General features: G+C 43.4%; 1 protein-coding gene across 1 annotated transcript; it reads right to left on the bottom strand.

The window, feature by feature from the left end:
• Nucleotides 1-4800: 4800 nt before the first annotated feature.
• LOC144692035 (histone H3.3A-like) lies at nucleotides 4801-23011 on the bottom strand. Its single transcript, XM_078560592.1, has 2 exons — nucleotides 22876-23011; nucleotides 4801-5201 (listed from the first exon to the last, which is right to left on the bottom strand). Exons 1-2 carry the CDS (start codon nucleotides 23009-23011, stop codon nucleotides 4801-4803), a joined length of 537 nt encoding a protein of 178 aa, XP_078416718.1.
• Between the last annotated feature and the right edge of the window lie 555 nt (nucleotides 23012-23566).

Raw genomic sequence — 23566 nt, 5'->3', positions numbered from 1 at the left:
CCATACAAATGCAGTGGCAGCAAGACAGGTTAGAGGCGAGGAACCCTGCGGCGAGTAACTCACCTGATGACTCTCCGAAGACTGTCCTCCATCTATATGGCACAAGTCGAGAGTGTGTTTCAATACTCTGCACTGGCCTGGGTGAGTGCAGCAACAACCCTCCAGAAGCTTGACACCATCCAGGAGAAGATAACCCGCTTGACTGGCACCCTATCCACCCAACATCCCTCCACCACAAGAGTACAGTAGCAGCAGTGATCTTCATCCAGCTGATGCACTGTAGGAACTCACCCAGGCTCCTTGGACAGCAAATTCCAAACCCACGAACACTGCCATCTAGAAGAAGAAGGGCAGCAGATGCACAGGAACGCCGTTACTTGGGAGTTCCCCTCCAACCCTCACACCATTCTGACCTGGAAATATATCGCCGTTCCTTCACTACCTCTGGATCAATACCCTAGAAATATCCCTCCCCCCACAACTAACGGCACTGTGGGTGTACCTACACCACGTGGAATGGACAAGGCAGCTCAGCAGCACTTTCTCAAGGGCAACTAGGGATGAGATTTTATTCTCTACACATTGACAACCGTGCTTGATGCTGACCTGTTCTAAAATTCTGCATTCCCTCCCTAAACTACTCCACTTCTCCGGCTCCTTCTGATCTTTAAGATGTTATTTAAAAACTTCCGCTTTGACCAAGCTTTTGTCATCTGATCTAATATCTCCTTCTTTGGCTCAGCATCATTTTTGCTTCATTTGTAATTATAACCCTCTTGTTAAGAGTTTTGTGACTTATTGCTATGTACTTATGCTGGAATTTAGCGATGGTGGTATAGTGGTGAGCATAGCTGCCTTCCAAGCATTTGACCAGGTTTCGATTCCCGGCTGTCGCAGTTTCTTGGTTTTGAAACCTCTCAATCAGAAACCCCAAGCTTGAAGCTGAATTTGATCCGTTTCGGTGAAATTTTGCTTCGAACACACGGGCGGGTTTAATAGAAATATAATTTTTCCCACCTCCACTTATCTTCCATTTAGAATGTAACTCAGATGTACTCCTTCTTGATGATAATGAAGGCTTTCCCTGAGCTGTGGTGTGGAGCCGGGATAGAATTAGTCGGATTTGTAAAATTCACCGATTCTCTGAATATTTTCACTCTGCTGTTTCCAATTTCTTATTTGAATATCGATTGCTGCGCAGGGATTGTTTTATTGTTCATAAAGTGACAGACTGCTCACGCTGCGAATCTGAAATAATAATAGAAGGTGCTGGAAAAACTCAGCAGGTCCTGCAGCATCTGTGGAGACAGGATTATGGGGTTTCACATTTCACCTTGATGAAGATTTAACGAATAGACCCGTTATCGAAGCTTTCAAACTGCCGGAGCTACTCAGTTCTCCCAGTATTTTCCATTAGAATCATAGAATGGCTACATCACTGAAAGAGGCTATTCGGGCAGTCTAATCTGTGCTGGCCCTCTAAATGAACAATTCACCCAATGCCACTCCCCGTAACCCTGCAATGCTTTCCTATACCAGTGAGTGCGGATGGATTCTATAAATAAGTCTCTGGTACCGTCTGCGATTGTGGAATTGATTCTGTAAATATCAGTCTCTGATACTGTCTGTAATTGTGGGGTTGATTCGATCAGTTTCAGCCCCTGGCACTATCTGCGAGTGTGGAATTGATTCGATGAACATCAGTCTTTGGTACCAACGGTGGGTGTGGGATTGATTCTGTAAATATCAATCTCTGTTACTAGCTGTGGGTGTGGGATTGATTCTGTAAATATCAATCTCTGTTACTAGCTGTGAGTGTGGGATTGATTCTGTATCTATCCGTCTCCGACTCACGAACAAGCAGTGTTCGGTGTGGGACTAAATACCTCATGCGTGGTCATTTGCTGCAAATCAGTACTGAAATCAACATTTTCTGCAATTCACTTTGATCCGCATCTAAACATAAAAACTGGAGATGGGGAAACAGTAAGAGAACAATGAAAAAACTGACTTGTCCTTTTAGAAAACTCAATTTGGGATCGTTCCCCACAGGGCATTTGCTGTTTATGATCCCATCTTCACAAAGCAATCCTGCAGAAACATAGGAGGAGTAAGGGGGCTAGCGAGTTTGCTGGGACTGTGCAATAGTTAATACTTACTCACCTCTGAAGTGAGAATTAAACGGAAAGATTTAGTTGATTTTATGATTTCAGTAGGAAAGTAGAGAACATGTCAGCGAATGGGAGAGAGAGTGCGATTGCAGCAGCAATAAAAGAGGTTTAAGTCGAGACTGAGGCTTTTTCAGCGAATGAGACCTTTTCAAAAGCAACCATCCTGGTCTGAGACAGGAAGGATCTAGCTTGGGACTCTGGACTGTCCTATTTGCAATGGTATTGGAGAGTTTAGCAGCACACAGAAACCAAATGATTCATGCACTAGGACACCCAAACTCCTTTGCATCTCAGAGCTCTGCAATCTCTCACCGGTTGGATTATGTGCCTCTTTTTTGCCGGTCCTGTCAAAATGGACAACTTGACGTTTTACTACTTTCTACTCCATTCGCCATGTATTTGTCCAATCACGTAACATATCTAGATGCTTACGCCCTCTTCACAACTTACTTTCCGACCTATAATTGCGTCGTACTTACTTTACAGCCTTGCCACATGTTGAAGTCTCATTTGTCACTTTTAGAGTGTTGTGAACGGAGAGTTATTCCCGCCGGTAATTTTTGAAAGCGACAGCAAGACGAACCACAATTTATACAGGATTTTAAAACATGAACATTTCACCAGATGTAATTCACCTGCCTTCTCCCCGCAACCCCGCACATTGTTAATTCTCCAATCATCAATAATCCCCTCTTGCTCCGGGACAGGAAGTGGGAATGCAGCCTGTGTCTGGGACGGTCAATATTAGAGGATTGGCGTCTACTCCTCCCAGACAGACAAAGGTGGTCACACTAAAAACTCTTTGTGTGGTCCAGAGGCCACTCCCCCAGTACCTACTGCTCCCAGAGGCATTTCCACATTCTGTGCTGGCCGGTGCCCCTTTTCTACTTGTGATCGGTAAGTGAAGAAGTTCCATGTGGATCAGGAGTGAGCAGGACCGAGAATGCGAGAGGTTGGAGCCGGGAGAGGCCGCAACGTTTTAAATTGGGTGCGGGTGAAGGGCGAGGCCGGAACCAGGTGGATCCCGAGAGAGGGGTGAGTGGCGAATGCAAACAATTATTGTGATATTGGGGAGGGGGAGTCAGGGCGGCATGGAGACGGGGGAGGGGGATCCAGGACGGCATGGTGATAGAGGGTGGGAGGAGGGAAGCATGACCGGCATGGAGTTGTTTTTAGTGGGGGAGGCGGGTGAGAGGGGGGAAGAACTGGCTTGAAACAACTACCCTGATTTTTTTCGGATATTCTTTGAAATAAATGGCCCGTTAACCTAATCTTTCTGCGTGTAAGGGCTGTGACATTGGGAGAATTCTCTGCTTCATCCTCCGAATGTGATCTTTAGGGAGACGGGGCACATTCCTGCTGCAGTTTGAAACCTCCTCCACATGATGAGGCCGCTAGTAATGCAGCACTCGGCACTGTGCTGCGTCAGCCCGCATGTTGCACCCTGGGCTAGAAATTGGACTTCCTGCTTTCGGGATGGAGAGCAGAGAAACAATGACCGCAGGCCAGTCCTCACCACAAGGGGACCTGCAAAACCTCCAGCACATTCGGGAGATGATCCTCGCTACATGTTTATCTCAAGCACGGAACTCTCTTCATCTGCCGCTCATGCTTCATTCAAAAATTGTTTCAGTTTCCACCCTTTCTCAGTGCCATCCCCGCATTGGGAGATGTTTTCTTCAACTTAGTTTAGAGTGGACAAAATGTCCACTTGAGGTTTAATAATTACACCCAAATGAAAATGGTCTAGAAACATCTGCATTCCAATAGAGATCAAACAAATCTCTAGATTGGTATAGTCACCAATCCTTGTCATAAACTGTTCTCAGATCTTTTTGCTTCCCGCCACTAATTTTCAGTCTTTTCTGACCATTGCTGCCATTCTGACCATTAACCATTCTCACTCCCTCAGCAGGTTCCTATCAGGCTTTGTGCACTATTATTACCGTCCCTTTCGACCAACTGGACATCAATGACCTTATTGCTGCCGAGCACGCGGTGTCACCGGCAGATCCAGCCGCAGCAACCCGAAAGTTATGTCTGGTTTTCTGGATCGCGGACCTGCTGACCAGGATCGAGCCGCTGTCTGCGCTGAGCGACAAGAAGGATCGAGAGGAAGGTGGGGGCGCGCCCTATCAGATAGAAGGGGCAATGGAAGGTCTTGGGGAAAATTTTGAGATTAAGCGGTAAGATTTGTTCTTTATTTTCTCCGACTGTAACATCGAGAAGGCCGCAGTGACAGGGAAAAGTGAGGTTATTGAATAGGCCTGGGGTCATGGCGAACAACGTAGAGTGTAATACTAGCCAGAAAACTGCTTAAAAAATCACTTTGCACAATCATTTCTTCAATACCTCCGATTAGACGTGCATGTATAGGTCAAACTCGACCATTTCTTTTTTTGTAAAGATACTAATGTTTATTTTGCAACCTGAGCCAAGAGTTCGAAGGAATGTTTACAAAATCTTTCGCTATTTCCTCATTAAGTCACAATCAATACTCAAAACTAACAAAAATACAAAATAAAGGCCCAGCCCCCCAAGAAGACAAACCTACGGTCCAATAATGTTTTAGAAAATGTTTAAATGTGACTTCAAAATAGTCTGGAGGAAATGTGATGAAGCAAAGAGTTTAAGCACGCTGCCTCCGGTTCCGTCGTGCAATCTGGGTGTCTTTGTGCATTACGGTCACTCTTCTGGCATGGATGGCACTCAGGTTGGTGTCCTCAAACAGGCCAACCAAGTAGGCCTCACTGGCTTCCTGAAATGCTCCAATTGCCGCACTCTGAAACCTCAGGATAGTTTCGAAGCCCTGGGCAATTTCCCTCACCAGGCGCTGGAAGGACAGTTTACGGATAAGCAATTCGGTAGAATTCTGGTATCGGTGGATTTCTCGGAGCGCGACTGTACCCGGCCTGTAGCGATGAGATTTCTTCACTTCGCCAGTGGAGGGACAATTCCGGGCTGCCTTGGTTGCCAGCTGCTTCCTGGGCGCTTTGCCGCAGGTGGATTTACAGAGGCAGATACTAATAGCTGCAATAAACAAAGAACCCTTTTATTCAATCCTATTCATTGCGAATTGACTGATTTCGGAGACATTCAGATGCAGAGTTCTTGCAGAGTTAAGGAAGGAGCTGAAGGCCGCCCAGCACACTGTTGATCTGTAGCTGGGCGCTGCTGCTGATCGGGCTGCAGGAGCGAGCGCACAGAAGGTGAAAAAGTGAAGACCAAGTTCAGTGTGCAGCCTCCTGCTGCTGGTCACCATGGCAATGGGAGTGGCCCTCCACAGAGAAAGGGAAAACAGTGTCATTCACCCGGGCCTGGGTTGGAGACTAGCCGACTGCTGTTTGCAGGGATAATGGCCAAGCTGGAGGATGAGGAGGAGGAGGAACCATCTCCCACCAGGACCGTGTGAACCTCCACCTGTCGCACCGAGCAGTGCTCAGCATTGGTGAAAACCGACACTCTGTAGAGTGACAGCGAAAAGGAGCCGAGTGAGGCAGCCAGAGGGAAGGAGGAAAGGCAGCAGGAGGCTGAGACTCAACGTTCAGCCTCCAGTCAGAATGAAAACAGCCACATCAGGCCAATGAGACACAGAGCCCCTCACCAGCTGCTTTCACAGTCACATTCTGCTGAGCTTCAGTTGGTATCAGCTGAACTTACATGGTTGGGTAATGCACATGCGCAGTCGAGCATCGCAGATCGAACAACACTTTATCCACCTCCATACATACTAGAGTTCAGCTACTGAGTGTGACAGGCTGAAATGAAAGCAGTGAGAAAGGAGAATGTTAACCTGTGTGTAGAGAACGATAGACCTCGGGCTCAATTGAACAGCTGGGCCAAGGTACGAGCATGTCCTCTGTGTGACAAGCTGGGTAAGAATTCTCTGTCCCATGCTGCACGCCACAAATCAGCAGCTTCCTCTACAGTGTGTGATTGCCGGTACCCTGCACATTATGATGAATTGTTTGAGGCGCCTGAAAACAGATTTGTGTGAATAGAGATTCTGCCATTGAATGTAGTGAAATTCACGTGGATCATCCCCGCACCCCCCAACCCACCCCCCACCCCCCCCACCCCCTCCCACCCCCCCACCCCCGCCCCCCCAACCCCCCATACTGGAGTTACTGACAACTGTCAGTTCACTCAGTGTTAAAAGACTGGAATCGGGCGGAATTGCAGACAACACATTCCCTGGGAGACCGAGTCATCACTAAACTACCGGGAGGGGGAGAGTCAGGAACAGAACAACTGAGACACTCCGCTCTGTTCACTGACTCTCCATCCCTCTCAATGAACCCAGTGACAGGAATTATTGATATTAATGGTTCATGAACAGCAAATATTCTGCAGGGAATTATCCCAATTGAGCGACTTAATGGGGCAAATGTCAGCTTTAAAGGGTCTCAGTCCTTGGCCACAGTCTGGGACATTTTGGTCAGCTTCTGATTGCAGTGAAATGTGAAAAGTCCCGCAGCGACATAATGTTCCAGAGATACCGACACAGTAACAATCTTAATATTGAACAATAATGGCTGACGCTGTATCCATTTTACCCGTAATGTCTCTGATATAACTACATGATATTAGACAGACTGACAGGCTGTTATCAGATGAACACTCAGTACTTGAACATCCTAAACATCGGCCAACTGTGAACCTGCCTCAGCTCATCTGCTGCTGAAACCCTCATCCATGCCTTTGTTTACTCTCGGCTTGACTATTCCAGTGTTCCCCTGGTCGGCCTCCCATCTTCCACCCCAGACATACCTGTGCTCATCCAAAATTCTGCTGCCTGGAACTTCACCTGAATCTAGTCCAGTTGACTCATCACCCCCGTGTTTGTTGACCGACACTGGCTCCTCCCCCGGCAATGCTTCAATTTTAATACCCTCATCCTTACTTTAAAATCTCTCCATGACTTCACCTCTTCATTTCTCCGTAACCTCCTCCAGCCCAACAAAACTTCCAGATTCCTGCTCTTCTGCCATCTTGTGCATTCCGGGTTTTAACCTCTACAGCATTGACAACCGTGCACTCAGCTGTCCTGGTCTAAAATTCTGGACTCCCTCCTTAAACCCCTCCACTTCTCCAGCTCCCTCTCATCTTTAGGAAGCTCCTTAAAGTCTACCTCTCTGACAAAACTTTTGTCACCAGACCTAATTTCTCCTTTCTTGGCTGAGCATCAGCTTATTTTTTTAACAATAACGCTCCTCTTAAGTGTCTTGGGAGACTTTGCAGCTGCAAAAGTACCGCGTTCAGTGATGGTTGTATAGTGGTGAGTGGCTTTGCTTTTCAAGCAGTTGACTCTTGTTCAATTCCCTAACATCGCCGTTTGTTGATTTTTTAAAAATCTCAAATCAGAAACCCCACACTCGGATCTTTATTTGATCCGTTTCGGTGAGATCTTGCACGGAAATCACGCGCAGGTGTAATTCTAATAAAAAGGTTTTCAACCTTCACTTATCTTCCATTTAAAACATAACTCAGGCTTGTTCCTCATCGCTGATAATGAAGGTTTTCCCTGAACTTTAGTGTGGTGCTGCGATAGGATTACTCGGATTCAGTAAAATTCACTAATTCACTGAACGTTTTCCCTCTGCTGCTTCCTAATTCTTTAATTGAATGTCGATTCCAGCACAGAGATTGTTTTATTGCTCAGAAAGGGACAGACTGCTCACGCTGGGAATCTGAAATAATAACAGAAGGTGCTACAATCAGCTCCCAAAGAGGAAGGTTAGTAAATATTTCAGGTCTATCGAAGGTTTCAATAATTGATCCCCTAAACCGAAACTATCAGAGCAGCCGAATTTTTCCTGCATTTTTCAATTTTTTGAGATGAGTTCTTTCAATACTTCACCTCTTTCCCAACTCAATGTTTCCTGTGAAAATTTCAAGGCTGTGCTCATTTCCTTGCTTATTTATGTTTTATCTGAAGTGATGTAGGTCATATCCTGAGAAATCAGACTGAAATCCTGCTTATTCCAGGGTAAAATGCACTTGGGTTTTGTAATCTGCTTTCAGGGATAGCAGCATGACTTACTAGAAGGGAAATGGGCCGTGAAATCCAGTCTTAGTTTCACTGCTGCCTGTGAGCAGAACAAGGCGCAGCTGTGATGTCTTGAAGCGTTATACCTCTGGACAAGTATTTATGTGTCCCTAATCTAAATATATGAAACCGCACCAATCACCCCGCATTTGCTGACCTAGAAAACTCGCTCCTGACCCGCCAATGCCTCCATTATAAAATTCTCATTCTCAATTTCAAATCCCTACATGACTATTTTCCTCCCTTATATAAGTGGACCTTGGAAATCGCTTCACTTGAATTACAGCCGCGTGTGTTTTCGGAACAAAATCTCACCTCATCAGAATCAACTCCTGCTTGGAGCCCCTGAACTCAGAAATCTAAAATGTACAAACTGCGATTGTTGGGAGTAGAACCCAGATCAACTGCTTGAAAAGCAGCTATGCTCACTACCAGGACACCACAGCTGACGACATGCAATTGATGGGGCAAAGTATCTCAAAGCATTAGCCATATATTTGAATGGTGGTTGGCGCCTCCATCATTATAACAACAGAAAATGGTGTTCAGCGGTGATCAGACAGCCTGGCATTAAGATTAACTACAGATCCGACTGGTGAACTGTGTCAGGTTATGCTACATGGCATGAGGCGACTCTTGAAGTTTGATCAGACCTAAAGAGAGCCGAAGTTCGGAAAGCATTAAGAAGACAGCGCGCTGACTGTACAGAAAAGTTGTAAAACAGAGTCAGATAGTCTTCAAATGAAGCGCAGGGAAGCAGACGGATCCCTCATGGTGAGATTGCAGTGCATGGCCTGTGAGTTCAGTGAGTGGGAGAGGGTATCAAAAGGACCAGCTCCAGATTAGGTCAGTCAAGAAAGGCGACTGACCAGGGCGTGGACCGGATTGATAGTGAGCGAGGGAGAGTCAAAGAATGAAAATAAATAAACAAAACTGCATAAAAATCAGGCCAGAGAAGGCTACGATTATATTGGCACAACTTGGGAAAAGTCAGCAAAAGCAGCCACAGTGACAGTCATTCCAGGTACTACAGAAGAAGGAAGGTCAAAGGGACTTTGTCAAAATGTCCACAAAATTCCCCAGATTGAATTCGGATGCAGCTGAACTACCACCCGAATTCAAAATGTTTAAACAGAGCTATGGTTTCTTGATTCAGGTGTGCCTGAGCCAGACAAGCATGACATTAAAATTCGCCTAAATTTGTGAATGAAGGTCTACGCAGGCTGAACATGTCAGGATTAACAGCAGAAGAGCTAAAGGATGCGCAAAGATATGGGTTATATTTGGAAGACCGGTTCAGAATCACGTTCAACTTCAGAATTCATCATCGACATGTCATGTCATTTCCACCACAGACCGAACCCATGCTCAACTTCATCAGCAGATGCAGAGAAAGGGGTCCATTGTATGATTTTTCTAGTGCAGAAATAGTCGGCAGAATTGGTCAGTTGTTAATCACATAGATACATTCCAGCAAGACTTGCAAGACAAGCCCAAAATAAACAGCATCAAAGAAATACTTAAGGATAGACATAAGTGTTAAATAAGCTTCGCTGGTCAACGAAGCTAAAAGGCTCCAAGTGCAACACCTACTGTTGATGCACTCAAACCAAGCAAGGCATGTGCAAGTCAGGAGGACGCATTTACAATGCTGTGTGAACAGGCCTTCATTTATTCACGCAGCTTCCGCTTCCAGTTAGCTGTTTAATTGTCCATCACCATGCATGACTCGATGTGGCAGGACTGCAGAACTTCGATCTGATCCAGTGGTTGTGCCGTCGTTTCGAAAGTGATTGCCTGTGAGGCAGGAGACAACATTTTTCATGGCACAATGTGCAGGGCTAGGGGGAGAAGCAAGGGAATGTCTCACTCGGAGATCTGCTGCAGACAGGGTGGTCTGAGTGACCTTCTGCTGCGCTGTAACATTTCTGTATTCCTGTGGGTAAAGTAAAGAATAAAAAAATGTGTCCAGATGAAGTTCTGAGTGGCAGCATAGCAACCACCTAAATGTCACATGATTTAGAAAGAAAGAATCGTGACAAAACCAAACCAGGAAAATAAAAATAGGCGCAAGAACCAACATAGAGGCAGATGTTATGGTGTAAATTTCTTGAACTGAATGTTGAGCCCAGAAGGCTGTAGGTGAGTTGTTTCCCTCGAAGTTTGCTGTTGCTGAGGCGAGTTAGCCCCTGGAATATGTTCAATGATGTTGCGTCTAATTTGTTACTAACTCCATCTGCTCGCCTTTGCCTCAGATTCATTAATACCCTCCTTTAACAAAACTCGATCAATTTCAGATTGAAAATATAACAATCAATCAAACATTAGATTCCGTTCACAGAATGTGACCCTGAAGTTCTAGCTCGCTTTGTGTGTAGAATTGTTTCCTAATTTCCATGCCGGAATCTCTGGTTTTAATGTTTACACTCCGAGATTACCAGCCAATCGAAATAGGCTCTTCGACTGACTGATCTGTTTCCCTTAGCATCTGGTAAGCTTGTGTCAAATCACTGCAGAAATCAGGAAGGGGGACTTCATTACTGGGGCAGTCAGTGGCTTCAGCATAGGGACTGAGCTGTGGTTTAGTGTCAGGAATTGAGGAGCGTTAGGAGAGAGTTCACGAGACAAACAGATCTCTGGTGGAAGACAACTGGAAGATTAGCAAGGAGCAAGAGTGAGGAATATAAATACTGTTCACAACTTTTTTTCGCAAACCTTTCAAATGGAAAAGGGAAACGGTGTAGTCACTGGAAAAGTGAAAAAAAAAAACAGAAACAAAAAAAGGACCCAAAAATGTTTAGGAGGTCACAGAGCATCAGTGTAGACAAACACAGTGAACTGTTTAGGTCGATGGCTTTTCATCAGAACAAAAGAAATTAGAAGAATACAATGTTTAAACCAGTGGAGAGCGGGAGGGTGCAGGGTTAACAAAAGAGCTGAGTGAGGGTTTTTGTTGGGGCGGTGGGTTGTTGGGGTGGAGGAGAGGAAAGGTTTCATGGTACAAAAGCTGAACAGAATTGTAATGGTTCTAGTTAAAAAAAACAAAGGATGTGTCCAGATGAGATTGTGAATGGCTGCATAGCAACCGGACCTTTTATATTTAATGATAACGCTCTTGGTAAGTGTCTTGGCACTTTTCCCGGCATTGAAGGGCCTGTCATCAGCGTTAGTGGTGCAGTGGGGGATATCATCTGTCTTCCGCGCAGTTGATTCGTGTTCCATTCCCGCCAATCGCAGTTTGAGGAAGTCATGCCGACTCGAAACGTTAACTTGGTTACTCTCTCCACAGACGCTGCCAGACCTGCTGAGCCTTTCCAGCGTTTTTTGTTTTTTTTATTGTTAATTTTAAACCTCTCAAATAAGAAACGCCAAGCCCGGAGATTATTTTGATCCGTTAAGATGAGATTTTGTTCCTAAAACACATGCGGGAGAATTTCTAATGAGAAGATTTCCAACCGCTACTTTCTTCAACACGGATATAACATTCTCAATCCTCAAGTCAGCTGGCATCATCACTGGCTCTTTCTCTCTCTGTCTCTCTCTCCACCTCTCTATCATTACCTCCGCATAACACACACACACACAAACCACATGTTCACCACTGAATTTTGTGGCTTTATATATGATAGATTACTTTACCCAGGACGATTATTATGCTCGTTTAGATCAGTCGGAAAGCATCTCCTCTACAACAGCGCAATGATCATTGCTTTGCTGCGCTGTAAATGAGTTTGTGTGTGCATGTTAGAGGCATGGAAGATCTAGCATGTACACATCGTGCAGTTCAATTCACTCGTTAGCATAGTGTTTAGTATCCCCATTTGTTACGCAGGAGATAGGGGTTCAATTCCCCGAAGTGGCGAAAGCTCTGGTATTTATACAGCGAAAGCACGCGAAATTGGAAACAGAATTTGAATTTGGTAGGTATATGGGAGACAGATGCTGATAAAGATTGTATATCAACAGAGTCAAGAATCTGCGGTTGCTTTCAGAGATCCCGGAATATGAGCGCACGTTGAAAAGAAGGGCCCTGAACCCACACAGTCAGGCGACATTTCCGTCTGCGCGTTAACACAGAAACTGGCTCCTTCACCTCAATTGGGCTGAAACGGAATTTCTGTGAAATTAGTGGTTTGGTAGATTGAATCGAGGACAGTTTGCTGAAACAAGATACTTTAAAACCGAGAGGAGCCGCGCTATGCCCAATTTGGAAATGAATATACACGCAGAGTTCATTAATAATCTGACAATAAACGTGCATCTTGTAAACTGTGACCGCAACATGACAGAGTAATTTACACTTTAATCTCTGCCACCATTTTGTTCATTTTTAAAATTTACTTTTTTCCTTCATTTCCTTTGCTTTTTGACGGCAGCTATTCAGAATCAACCATCTTTTGTTTCCTTGCTTACCCCGTTTACCCTCCCTCAGTAAACACCAGAATTCTGCTAATTTCAGTTCTATTTGCCGCTCACTGCAATAATCAGCAGCTGCTTGGCACAGGGATGCTTTTCCCTTTGGGTTCTTCATTGAATAACAATTGAAAGATGGAGAACGCCATTCATATTCCTCGCTTTTCCTCCTCGCCAATCTTTCAGTTTCCCCCCTCTGGAACTTTGTTTACTTCTTGAACTCCCTCCTAACCCTCTTCAAATCCAGACACTAAACCAAAGCTCAGTCCCAACATTTTACCTAGTGACAGCCCCTTTACCGAAACCCATACTCATGATTGCAGGAGGAATTTGATAATTTTTTTTGAAAGTTATTTCCAATGGATTGTACCCTAGGACCCAGGGCCGCAGGCACGGATATAAAGCCAGACAACAGTGTAGCTCTCTTTTTAATGCTTCCTTTGAACCTGCCGCCAGCACACTTTCGGGCAGTGCATTCCAGGCCTTAACCACTTTTTGCAGGGAAAGTAAAGTTTTTCCTCGTGTCACTTTTGCTTTTTTTTAACGAACTACTTTAAATTTCTACCCTCGAAGTCTTGAACATTTCACGAACGGTAACTCTTCCTCCCTGTCTCTTCTGACCAGGTACCTCGTGATTTTCAATCCTTCTATCAAATCGACTCTCAGCCTTCTTTTCTCCCAGGAAAACAGTCCTAACTTCTCCAATCTACCATCATAACTGAAGTTCCTCATTCCAGGAGTTTTCTCGTGAATCTTTCCTGCCCTCTTTCCTACATCCTTCACATCACCACATCGTTCATAAAGAGCAGCGCCCAGAGCCAGAACTGATACAACAACTGAGACTCAACTAGTGCCTTCTACAAATCCTGTTCACCTCATTCCCATTACAACACTTTGTTTTTGTGCCTATTGCCTCCTGTCCTCACAGACAATCGCTTTCGATGTGATCCCACAATCAAAGGATCAGATTTTAGCTGTGCAGAGCTTGCACGTACAGTGGCGAATGATGGTGGAGAATTAAACATCTATAATGGAGAAGAAGGCTCCACAAATAAATGTTGGCCTTGCCAGCAATTCTCTCACCCAAGAACGAAAAATAGTAAAAGCTGTCGATGTATTCCAAGCCTCACGGCAACCCTAACCTGGGGTCGTGTCCAAGTCTCAGTTGAAAGAATCTCATTGTGACCTCAACTCATTGCCTACACACTGACAGAGAGAACATAATCATAGAATGGGCACAATACAGAAGGCCATTTGGCCCATCCTGTCTGTGCTGGCTTTCAGAAGGAGAACTTCACCTAGTGTCAATCCTTCGCCTTTTTCCTGATCCCTTCATAACACCCACCTCCACCCCTAAGTATATTCAATGTAGATGTAGACACGATTTCGAAGGAGAATAATTTTAAGCATTCTGGGGACTTGTCACAGATGTGGATTTAAGAACGCATTGCCTCAGCCATGATAGGATTGAATGGTGGGGCAGTCTGGCGAGCCCAATTGGTCTACTCCTGTTTATATTTCTGATCTTCTAATATCCTATCAACAATTGGGTGGACCCCATTCACTTTCTTTGTTTTTCAAAAACAAAGAAATTTTCTAAAATACTGTGTGGGCTTCGTTAGGCATTTCATCACGCCCATGACTGCGGATGATGCAGCGCATGCGGCCTACGTTCGAATAAGCTGCAGAAAATCAGAAATTCGTTCGCGTTGCAACGTGAACCTTGGCCTCTGTCAAGCAGACTTAGTAATAAACACTTTGAGACCACACCTATCAATGGTCCACCTTATAATTTTACATGAGTGCTTTACTTTCTTTGAGATTAAAATATAACAACAAGAAATTAAAGCAAACTATTTCCCATGATGCTAAAATAATGCTAAGTAGCTCCCTAGGCCTGCATCAATCCATAATTATCATTGTCTGTGTTTTTTCTTTCCCCTGCAATCGATATGATTTTTTGATCCTTCCCAGATAAAATCATTTGGAAGAAAACTCTGTCACTAAGAACAGGAATCTTTAATTTGAATATTATGCTGGCCTGATATTGTTTTTATCGAGCACTAAATATTTCTTTGAAAATTCAATTTTTGATTTCGGACAGGCATTTTGAAGGCTCCTCTTTTGGGACATTACTCACTCACCGACTTTGCAATTTTACTTTACCATTGAACTCGTGTTTGCTCATGGGATCTAATCTTCAACTGTTCAATTAGGTCTTTTTTCTCTTGCTTCTTAATTCTATAACCTTTGACATCTCGACATCTGTGCTCATACTCCTGACTGCAGTTTGCAAGCTTTAAGGATCAGAAATCATAGCTTTCCTTCAATGGCATTCGAAACAATCAGGATTGATTTTAAGGTAGCCTATTAAGGAGCAACAGATTTTATGTGATACCTGGGGAAAATAGACCTGACAAGCAAACAGCACATGAGATTTGAGAGCTGTTCAACGATCCAGTGAACAAATGACCCAATGGATGCTGACATCTGGAGCTTGTGACGAACAAATTTTCGACTGTAGTCGAAGTGTTCGGAAACCCTTCCAATGGTCTTCTTCCATCATCCTTGGAATTTCTCGATATGGGCATCTGGAAACGGCGTGATGAGAACAGCCACCTGCCTCCGTGCTCTTAATACACTTCAATTCTATGATTTGGTTTTTTAGCCTGTTGAAAATTATGAAAGTATAGGCACCCATTAACTCGAAACACAAGTGTGTAACTTCATACCGATCTCACCTGTGAGATTTCCGCTTGTTGATAAACTTTCGCTTCAATTTACTCATCGCATAGTGAGGCTGAATGTTACCACATCAACTTACGGATGGGCAGTTATAACAAATTGTTCATGCATTTGTTTGCGATCTTGTGGCTCAGTTGGTAAAACCCCTTTCATTGAACAGGTGAGCCCCAGGTTCAATTCCAACCCCAGGCTGTAATGGCCTTGAAAATGTTGTTCAACGTAAATCTTATTCCATCCTCAATACCATCCTCTAAAATGGAGAAAGATAAGTGATAATTTCCCCAAAAAGAATAAGGTCACGGTCTGTTTCTGCAATCTGACTGGTATGGACTTGTCATTTGAGGCATAAAACGTCGTGCTCGGGGAAGTACCGGGTTTGGGAGATGTGAGTATTTCAGAAGGCTTATCAAGTGAGGTGTGGTAAATATTGGTTATATGATAGCTTGCAAGAACGGAAGGGCTCCAGTGTTCATTTTTTAACCACACTTACGTCAGATTAAACAAAGTGGAGAACAATAGCAGAAGGGAGAAAATGTAAAGATGTTAGCCAAGACGAAGAGAAGGAAGGGACTTGATCCCACCAAACAGTCGACGCCTCCAAAGTCAGAATCGGAGAGGGAGTTAGAGAAATGGAGTGACACAACTTGACAAGGGGAATAAAATAGCGACACACTCAAAAAATTGTATTCGAAATTGTCCGTCATCTCCGCCATGCATGGTTTCCAGCACCTTGTGCTGTGGCTATCATTTTTAAAAATGGGACTTTCAGTGAAATGGCAAAAACTAACTAAAGTGCGTTACTTGTGACTATGCATTCCAAACTTAAACTAATGCAAAACCCGAATGATAATATAGGCAAAAAGCTGATACAAAATCTCAAAACAATCTCAGAAGACGGAATTAAAATAAGGCCGTGGCCAAGTGATAATATTAGTGGACCAGTTATCCAAAATCCCATGTTAATGATTTGGGGATTCGAGTTCGAATGGGGCATGGCGTGGTGGAAAATTCAGTTCATAAAATGTGGAATTGAAAACTAGTCTCAGAAATGATGATGATTAAAATGTAATCAAATGTTTCAAAATCACATTTGGTTCATTAATGTCCTTCAGGGAAGAAAATCTGCCATACGTACCGAGTTTGACAGACATATGATGGAGGAGTGTCTCTGTTGATTACCGACGATGATAACAGAACACAGAGGGAAATCAGTATTTGGAAAGCGTTTGGGAAGAAGTGAAAATGATAAGGTGAAGAATTCACTTTTGGAAGTGGTGTTCAGAATCTGGGCAGTAATGGGTAGGGCAAAGTACTAAACGTCAAATAATGAGTTCATATCTGAAAGGCCGAGCGTAATTCATGGAGGATACTCATCTACATAAACTGTAACGATCTGATCAACAAATGGGGCGCAGCTGAAGGATTCATAGAATGGTTTCCGGATAGCAGCATTGGACGTTCGGGATCCAACTATAGTGCAGCGCTCAACCTGGTACTTTGTAATAAGACAGTATTAATTAAATAGTTCATTATGAGGGCGCCCTAGGTAGACTTGATCAAAATATTACTGAATTTAACACTCAGTTTGATGGAATAAATGTTGTACCAAACTAGCATTTTAAACGTAGGTAAGCACAATGATGAGGGCATGAGTGCAGATGCTGCTAAAGCGAACTGTTAAATGAGGTTAATGAATAGGTCAATAGAAATGCAGCAACTTACAGTTAAAGGGATATTTCAGAATACACAGAATACCTACTTTCCGACTAGAAAGGAAAAAAGAAACAAATCAAGGCGTGAGCCCACCAAACGTGGCTAACTAATAAAAAAAAAATAAAGACAATATCAACCTTAACGGGATGAAAAACTAAAGCACTTAACGGTGCAAATGCTGGTGGGATGTCCGGAGATTGGAGAGATTGTACACAACATGAAGGAATGGCAAAACATATGAATAAGGGTGGACACATGAAAATATGGGGGAAACCAAGTTGGAGACATACAGAGCGTGGTAAGAAATTCTATAGATTTCCAATAAGAAAATAATTAACTAAGTAAGCGTTGGTACTATGAAAAGGAAGCCTGGGTAATTATGAATTGAAAATAACGGAGCCGGCAAAGTAACTGAACAACTGATTTGTATTGCTCATCACTACAGATGATGCACGCATCATTCCAGAAATACCTGTAAATCAGGGAGCAAAATGGCAGAGTTGTGGCTCTGAGCAAATGTTGGGGGCTGCGTCCTGACAAGCGCCAGGTCCAGATGAACTTAATCTCCTGCGGCCCTACAATAAGTGGCGAGGGAGATAATTTATGCGTTGGCTTTATTTAGTTCAAAATGCCGATGATACTGTAACTTTCCATTCGATTTGAAAATAGGGATTGGAACTCGTTAATTACATAGGGTGCGGGGGGCGTGATTTATGGAGGGGGGAAGGAAGTGCAGGAAGCTGGGAAAGAAAGGACAGTTAGATTAACTAGAGGAAATATGTTATGACAGTGCACTTAACAAATAAACAATGCAAACAGGCGGATTCATCATAGTTAAGTAGATCGGAAATCCTCTTTAACAAAAATCAGTGGATTATTTTCAAGACATGTGCTGCGTATAAAGGTGCACGGTGGATGCACCGTACTTTAGTGCAACAATTAGTTATGAAAGCTAACAGAATGTTATCGGTTAATACTGTGAGAATTTAATACTAATGTAAGTATGCTCCGTTTGTACAGGGAGCTGGTGAGGCCACAACTACAGTATTCTGTACACTATTGCCCTCCCTATTTTTGGAAGGATGTACATGTGCTGGAAGCAGTTAAGAGACGGCTAAATAGGTAAATGCCAGGAATGGGCAGGTTGCCTTCTGAGGCAACATTTGTCAGACTTGGCTGCATCCACTGGAGCTTAATGCGTAATAGGTGGTTTGATTGAAATATTTAAGATCCAGAACAGTGTTGACTGGATGGATGTGGAGGTGATCATTCCTCTTGTTGGAGTATCTAGAACTAGGGGCCACAGTTTAAATTAAAGGGAACACTCGGTAAAGATGAGGGTATGAAGAAAACGCTTTATCTTCTCTCAGGGCAAGTGAGACCTTTACTCCCATTACTCAAAAGAGAGTGGAAGCAGTGTATTTTCGACAGTTGTTAATGCTGAGTTAGATAAATGCTTGCTGAAGTTGGGGGTGAACTGTGAACGGCAGTAAGCCAGAGGTTAATTCAGATCAGCAGTGACCTTACTGAATGTCGGAGAAGGATCGAGGGGCAGAGTGGCCAACTCCTGCTACATTTCAGTTAATTTTTATTCTAATTGTTCGTACGCATGCTCGTTTGTTATTGTTAATTAACGAAGGAATGGAATAACGGTACAGTTTCAGATCCAGTAAGTTAATAATCAGAATCAACTTCCGCTTGAGGGGTACCACAAGGAACAATGTCGATCGATCCATTTACCTTTATACAATTATCACCAAACATTTTTAACAAATGTAAAACTTCCTCAGGTTGTTGCATGTTAAAATGTCTTAAGCAAAGAAAATTTCTACGGAGTAGAAATATCAGTATACTAAAATAACGATTTCAGGAAAAAAACCTCCTTCTTTCTTTCAGCTTGCACAAATCTAAACGGACAGAAACTCCCATTGAGTCATGATCGCTGGTGTAAGGTATTAAAATCTGATTAGTGCTAGCCCTCATTGCCACTCTGCACTGATATATACTCCCAGTAAGGCATGGCAACTGGGGTCAGGTGCACAAGTCTGTTTCGTGACAAACACTCAGTAAATTTGACAGTGGCAAATAATTACTACATACATATGCACAATGGATTCTATCGCTGATTGTAAGATTCCAGGGCAGAGCACGAAATTTGATTATATTATAATATAGTCTTGCTTGAAGTTATAAATCTTCCATGTGTTGATCAGTCAAGGAGTGGCCCATCATTTTATTGATGCTTCCGATTTCTGTCTGTTCTCAGTCTCTTTGCAAGACGTCAACTGTTGAAAACTATTTCACTTTGTAGTTTTCGGCCACTTGATGAGTCATGCTATGGGCCATGCGGAATTTTTTGGCTTGATCTTGAAACAGCTGGAAATTTTGGGTCTATCAGGGACCATGTAGAGAAATATAAACATTGTACCAGGTGCTGCCGTGGACTTAGTTTATGGAGTGAATTCTACGTCTGCAGGTCGGCGCTATCAAATAAACATGACCAATGTACATCCCAGTGAGCAAATGAGAAGGAGGAATTTAAAGTTTACAGTCCACGGGGCTAGCATTCTACAATACTCACCAGTGAAGGGAACCATTCCTGTATCAACTGTGACTCGAATTATTCAATGTTCATCATTGTTGTATGAAGGTGAACATATCACTATTGTATTCACAAAAGCATGCAGACAGTAGCATCTTCATGTTAGACTTGAACCGCACAATATCCATAGGCAAAGATGGACATATTTTCTATTACTGCCTTTATCCGTTGTGCCGTTTATCGCCAGTGGAATAGTTAATGAACTTAAAATCTGGGCCTTGAAATGTTTCAATTTCCCTCGACAATGTGTCCAGTTAATAAAATTAAGTGATAGAATTATGAAGTGGTCGGGCAAACCTGCATGGCTGAACATGTTTGATTAATAATGTAACAATTGCCGTTCGCCATGATTCGTGATTACGTCTCTCGATGGCTTATCTCTGTTATTAATAAGAACTTCGTGGAAATTTAACTCTCCTATAATGTCCCTGAGAATATCAGCTCCGTACCTGATAGATGACAGGTTCCCTACAGAGAACAGGAGATTTCAGAAGCATTTCAGAACAACATTATGAAATAATATAAATATGAACATTGAAATTGCATGCAATGTTTTAGGAATTGAGATATCTGTGGCAGGTCTTGGTTTCTGGAAGTTTCTGGAACAGTAACACTACATGGAATGATTGCGTAAGAGCAGCAAGTGAATGAAAAATAAACGGCTTCAAGGCTGTAATCCAATACGCAAATCAATTCAAAGAATCATCCGTAAACGATTGATGAGTTTTCTGCAGAGGGTGCCACATGACTTGATATATTGAATCTAACAGAATACGTGCGCAGTGAAGGGAAAAGGACGTCTCTGTCTGCAGTGAACTCTGGAAGGATAAGGAAAAGAAAAATAAAGTTGGAGGCGATGTTGTTCGGGGTATGATGACAATTATGCAGGAGAGCAATTTCGCAGAGCAATGATCGGCTAAATCAATATAGTCACATAAGCAGAAATAGCAATATAAAGTAGTTCGGCCGGTTTTATAGATTCCAGGATAACACGCAGCATATTATGGAGTTGATTTATCATCAAACTTCAGTGACATGAATCGTAACCGGAAACAATGCCGGGCGCTTTAATTTAACAAGTACAGAGTGGGGAACGTCACAACGAAAGGAAAGGAGGGTGAAGGATTCCTAAATTCTCTTGAATATAAGCTGCTTAATCAATAAATTAGAAGCAGCTTGAGGAATGATCAAATGTTCGATGCAGTTCTACGTAATGAAGTCGCACAAATTTTTCGTGTTTCAGACGAAAACATTCGGTGGAATTAAAAAATATATACAAAGAACAACAAAGAACAAAGAAAAACACAGCACAGGAACAGGCCCTTCGGCCCCCCAAGTCTGCGCCGATCATATTGCCCGTCAAATAAAAACTTTGCACTTCCGGGGTCCGTATCCCTCTATTCCCATCCTATTCATGTATTTGTAAAGTTCCCTCTTAAACACCACTATCGTACGTGCTTCCCCAACTCCTCTGGCACCGAATTGCAGACATTCACTACCCTCTGCGCAAAAAACTTGCACCGCACATCTCCTCTAAAGTTTTCTCCTCTCACCTTATATCGATGTCCCCTAGTAATTGACTCTTCCACTCAGGGAAAAAGCTTCTGACTATCTAATCTGTCTATGCCACTCATAATTTTGTAAACTTCTATCAAGTCGCCCCTCAATCTCCGTCGCTCCAGTGAGAACAATCCGAGTTTCTCCAACCTCTCCTCATACCTAATAACTTCCAGACCAGGTAGCATCCTGGTAAACCTCCTCTGCACCCTCTCCAACGCCTCCATATCCTTCTGGTAATGTGGCGACAAGAATTGCACGCAATATTCCAAGTGTGGCCTAAAGAAGGTTCTACATAGCTCCAGCATGACTTCCCCGCTTTTATACTCAATACCACTGCCGATGAAGGCACGAATGCCATATGCCTTCCTGACTAGCTTTTCCGACCGGATTGCCACTTTCAGTGACCTGTGGACCTGTAGACCAAGGTCCCTCTGCCCATCGATGCACTTAAGGGTTCTGCCATTTACTGTATAATTCTTGCCTTTATTAGATCTTCCAAAAATTATTACCTCGCATTTGTCCGATAAAACCCCACCTGCGATTTCTCCGCCCAAGTCTCCAACCGATCTATATCCCGTTGTATCCTTTAACAATCCTCTTCACAATCTGCAACTCCTCCAACCATTGTGTCGTCTGCAAACTTACATATTAACCCAGTTACATTTTCCTCCAAATCATTTACATATACTACAAACAGCAAAGGTCCCAGCACTGATCCCTGCGGAACTCCACTAGTCACAGCTCTCCATTCAGAAAAACACCCTTCCACTGCTACCCTCTGTCTTCTATGACCAAGCCAATCCTGCATCTATCTTGCCAGATCACCTCTGATCCTGTACGACATTGCCTTCTCTAACAGTCTGCCTTGATGGACCTTGTCAATGGCCTTACTGAAATCCATGTGGATAACATCCACTGCCCTTCCATCCTCGATCATCTTTGTCTCTTCCTTAAAAAATTAGGTCAATTTGGAGAGACATAAACTCCCTTTCACAAACCCATGCTGCCTCTCACTAATACGCCCATTTGCTTCCAAATGTTAGTAAATCCTCTCACGAAGAATCTTCTCCAATAATTCCCCTGCCACTGACGTAAGGCTCACCGGCCTGTAATTTGCTCGGATATCCCTGCTACACTTCTTAAACAATGGAACAACATTTGCATTTCTCCAGTCCTCTGGGATCTCAAAAGTAGCCAGTGAGGATACAAAGGTTTATGTCAAGGCCCCAGAAATCGTCTCCCTTGCCTCCCTCAGTACTCTGAGGTAGATCCCATCCAATCCAAGGGAATTGTCGACCGTAATATTCTTCAAGACGCCTAAAAGCTCCTCTTTTTTGATCTCAACATGTTCCAGGCTATGTACACACTCTTCCCTAGACAAATCGACGGCTAAGTCCTACTCTTTGGTAAATACAGATGAGAAGTACTCATTTAGCATCTCTCCCATTTCTTCTGGCTCCACACATAAATTCCCACATCTGTCCCTGACTGGGCCTACCCTTTCCCAGGCTCCTGCTTTTTACATATGTATAAAGGGACTTGAGATTTCCTTAATCCTGGTTGCCAGTGACTTTTCATGACCCCTTTTAGCCCTCCAGACAATTGCATAAATTCCTTCCTACTTTTTTTATATTCTCCTCGGGCTTCATCTGTTCCTAGCCTTCTTGACCTTACGAATGCTTCCCTTTTCGTTTTGACTAATATCACAATATTCTTCGTTATCGAAGGTTCCTGCAACTTGCCATACGTATCCTTCATCCTCGCAGGAACATGCCGATCCCGAATTCTAATCAACTGACGTTTGAAAGCCCCCCACATGGCCATTGTTGATTTGCCCTCAAACATCCGCCTCCAGTCTCGATTCCTCAGTTCCCATCTAATATTATTACAATTAGCCTTCCCTCAATTAAGCAACTTAAACCGAGGACCCCTATTATCCTCATCCACCAGCACCTTTAAACTTACTGAATTATGGTCACTTTTCCCGAAATGCTCCCCTACTGTAACTTCGACCACCTGGCCTGGTTCATTCCCTAATACCAGGACCAGTATTGCCCCTTCCCTAGTTGGAAAATCTACACCTTGTCTCAGGAAGCCCTCCTGGATGCACCATACAAATTCTGCACCATCCAAACCTCTAGCACTAATTGATTGCCAGTCAATATAAGGAAACTTAAAATCACTCACCATAACAACCCTATTGCTTATACATCTTTCCAAATCTGTCTGCAAAACTGTTCCTCAATCTCCAGGCGGCAGTTGGGAGACAAATAGTTAAACCCAACATTGTGACTGCATCTATCCCGGAGCTCT

This window comes from Cetorhinus maximus, chromosome 16 (assembly GCF_964194155.1).
Source record: "Cetorhinus maximus chromosome 16, sCetMax3.hap1.1, whole genome shotgun sequence".
Lineage (NCBI taxonomy): Eukaryota > Metazoa > Chordata > Chondrichthyes > Lamniformes > Cetorhinidae > Cetorhinus > Cetorhinus maximus.
The sequence above is the reverse complement of the archived record's forward strand: the minus strand, read 5'-3'. Positions and strand labels throughout refer to the sequence as shown.

Excerpts from the sequence above, each read along its gene's own strand:
- LOC144692035 (XM_078560592.1), bottom strand. The coding sequence starts at position 23,011 with ATGAAGGATACGTATGGCAAGTTGCAGGAACCTTCGATAACGAAGAAT. Across the intron at positions 5,202-22,875 it reads CCGAGGAGAATATAAAAAAA|CTATTAGTATCTGCCTCTGT; the intron begins GTAGGAAGGAAT and ends TGTTTATTGCAG.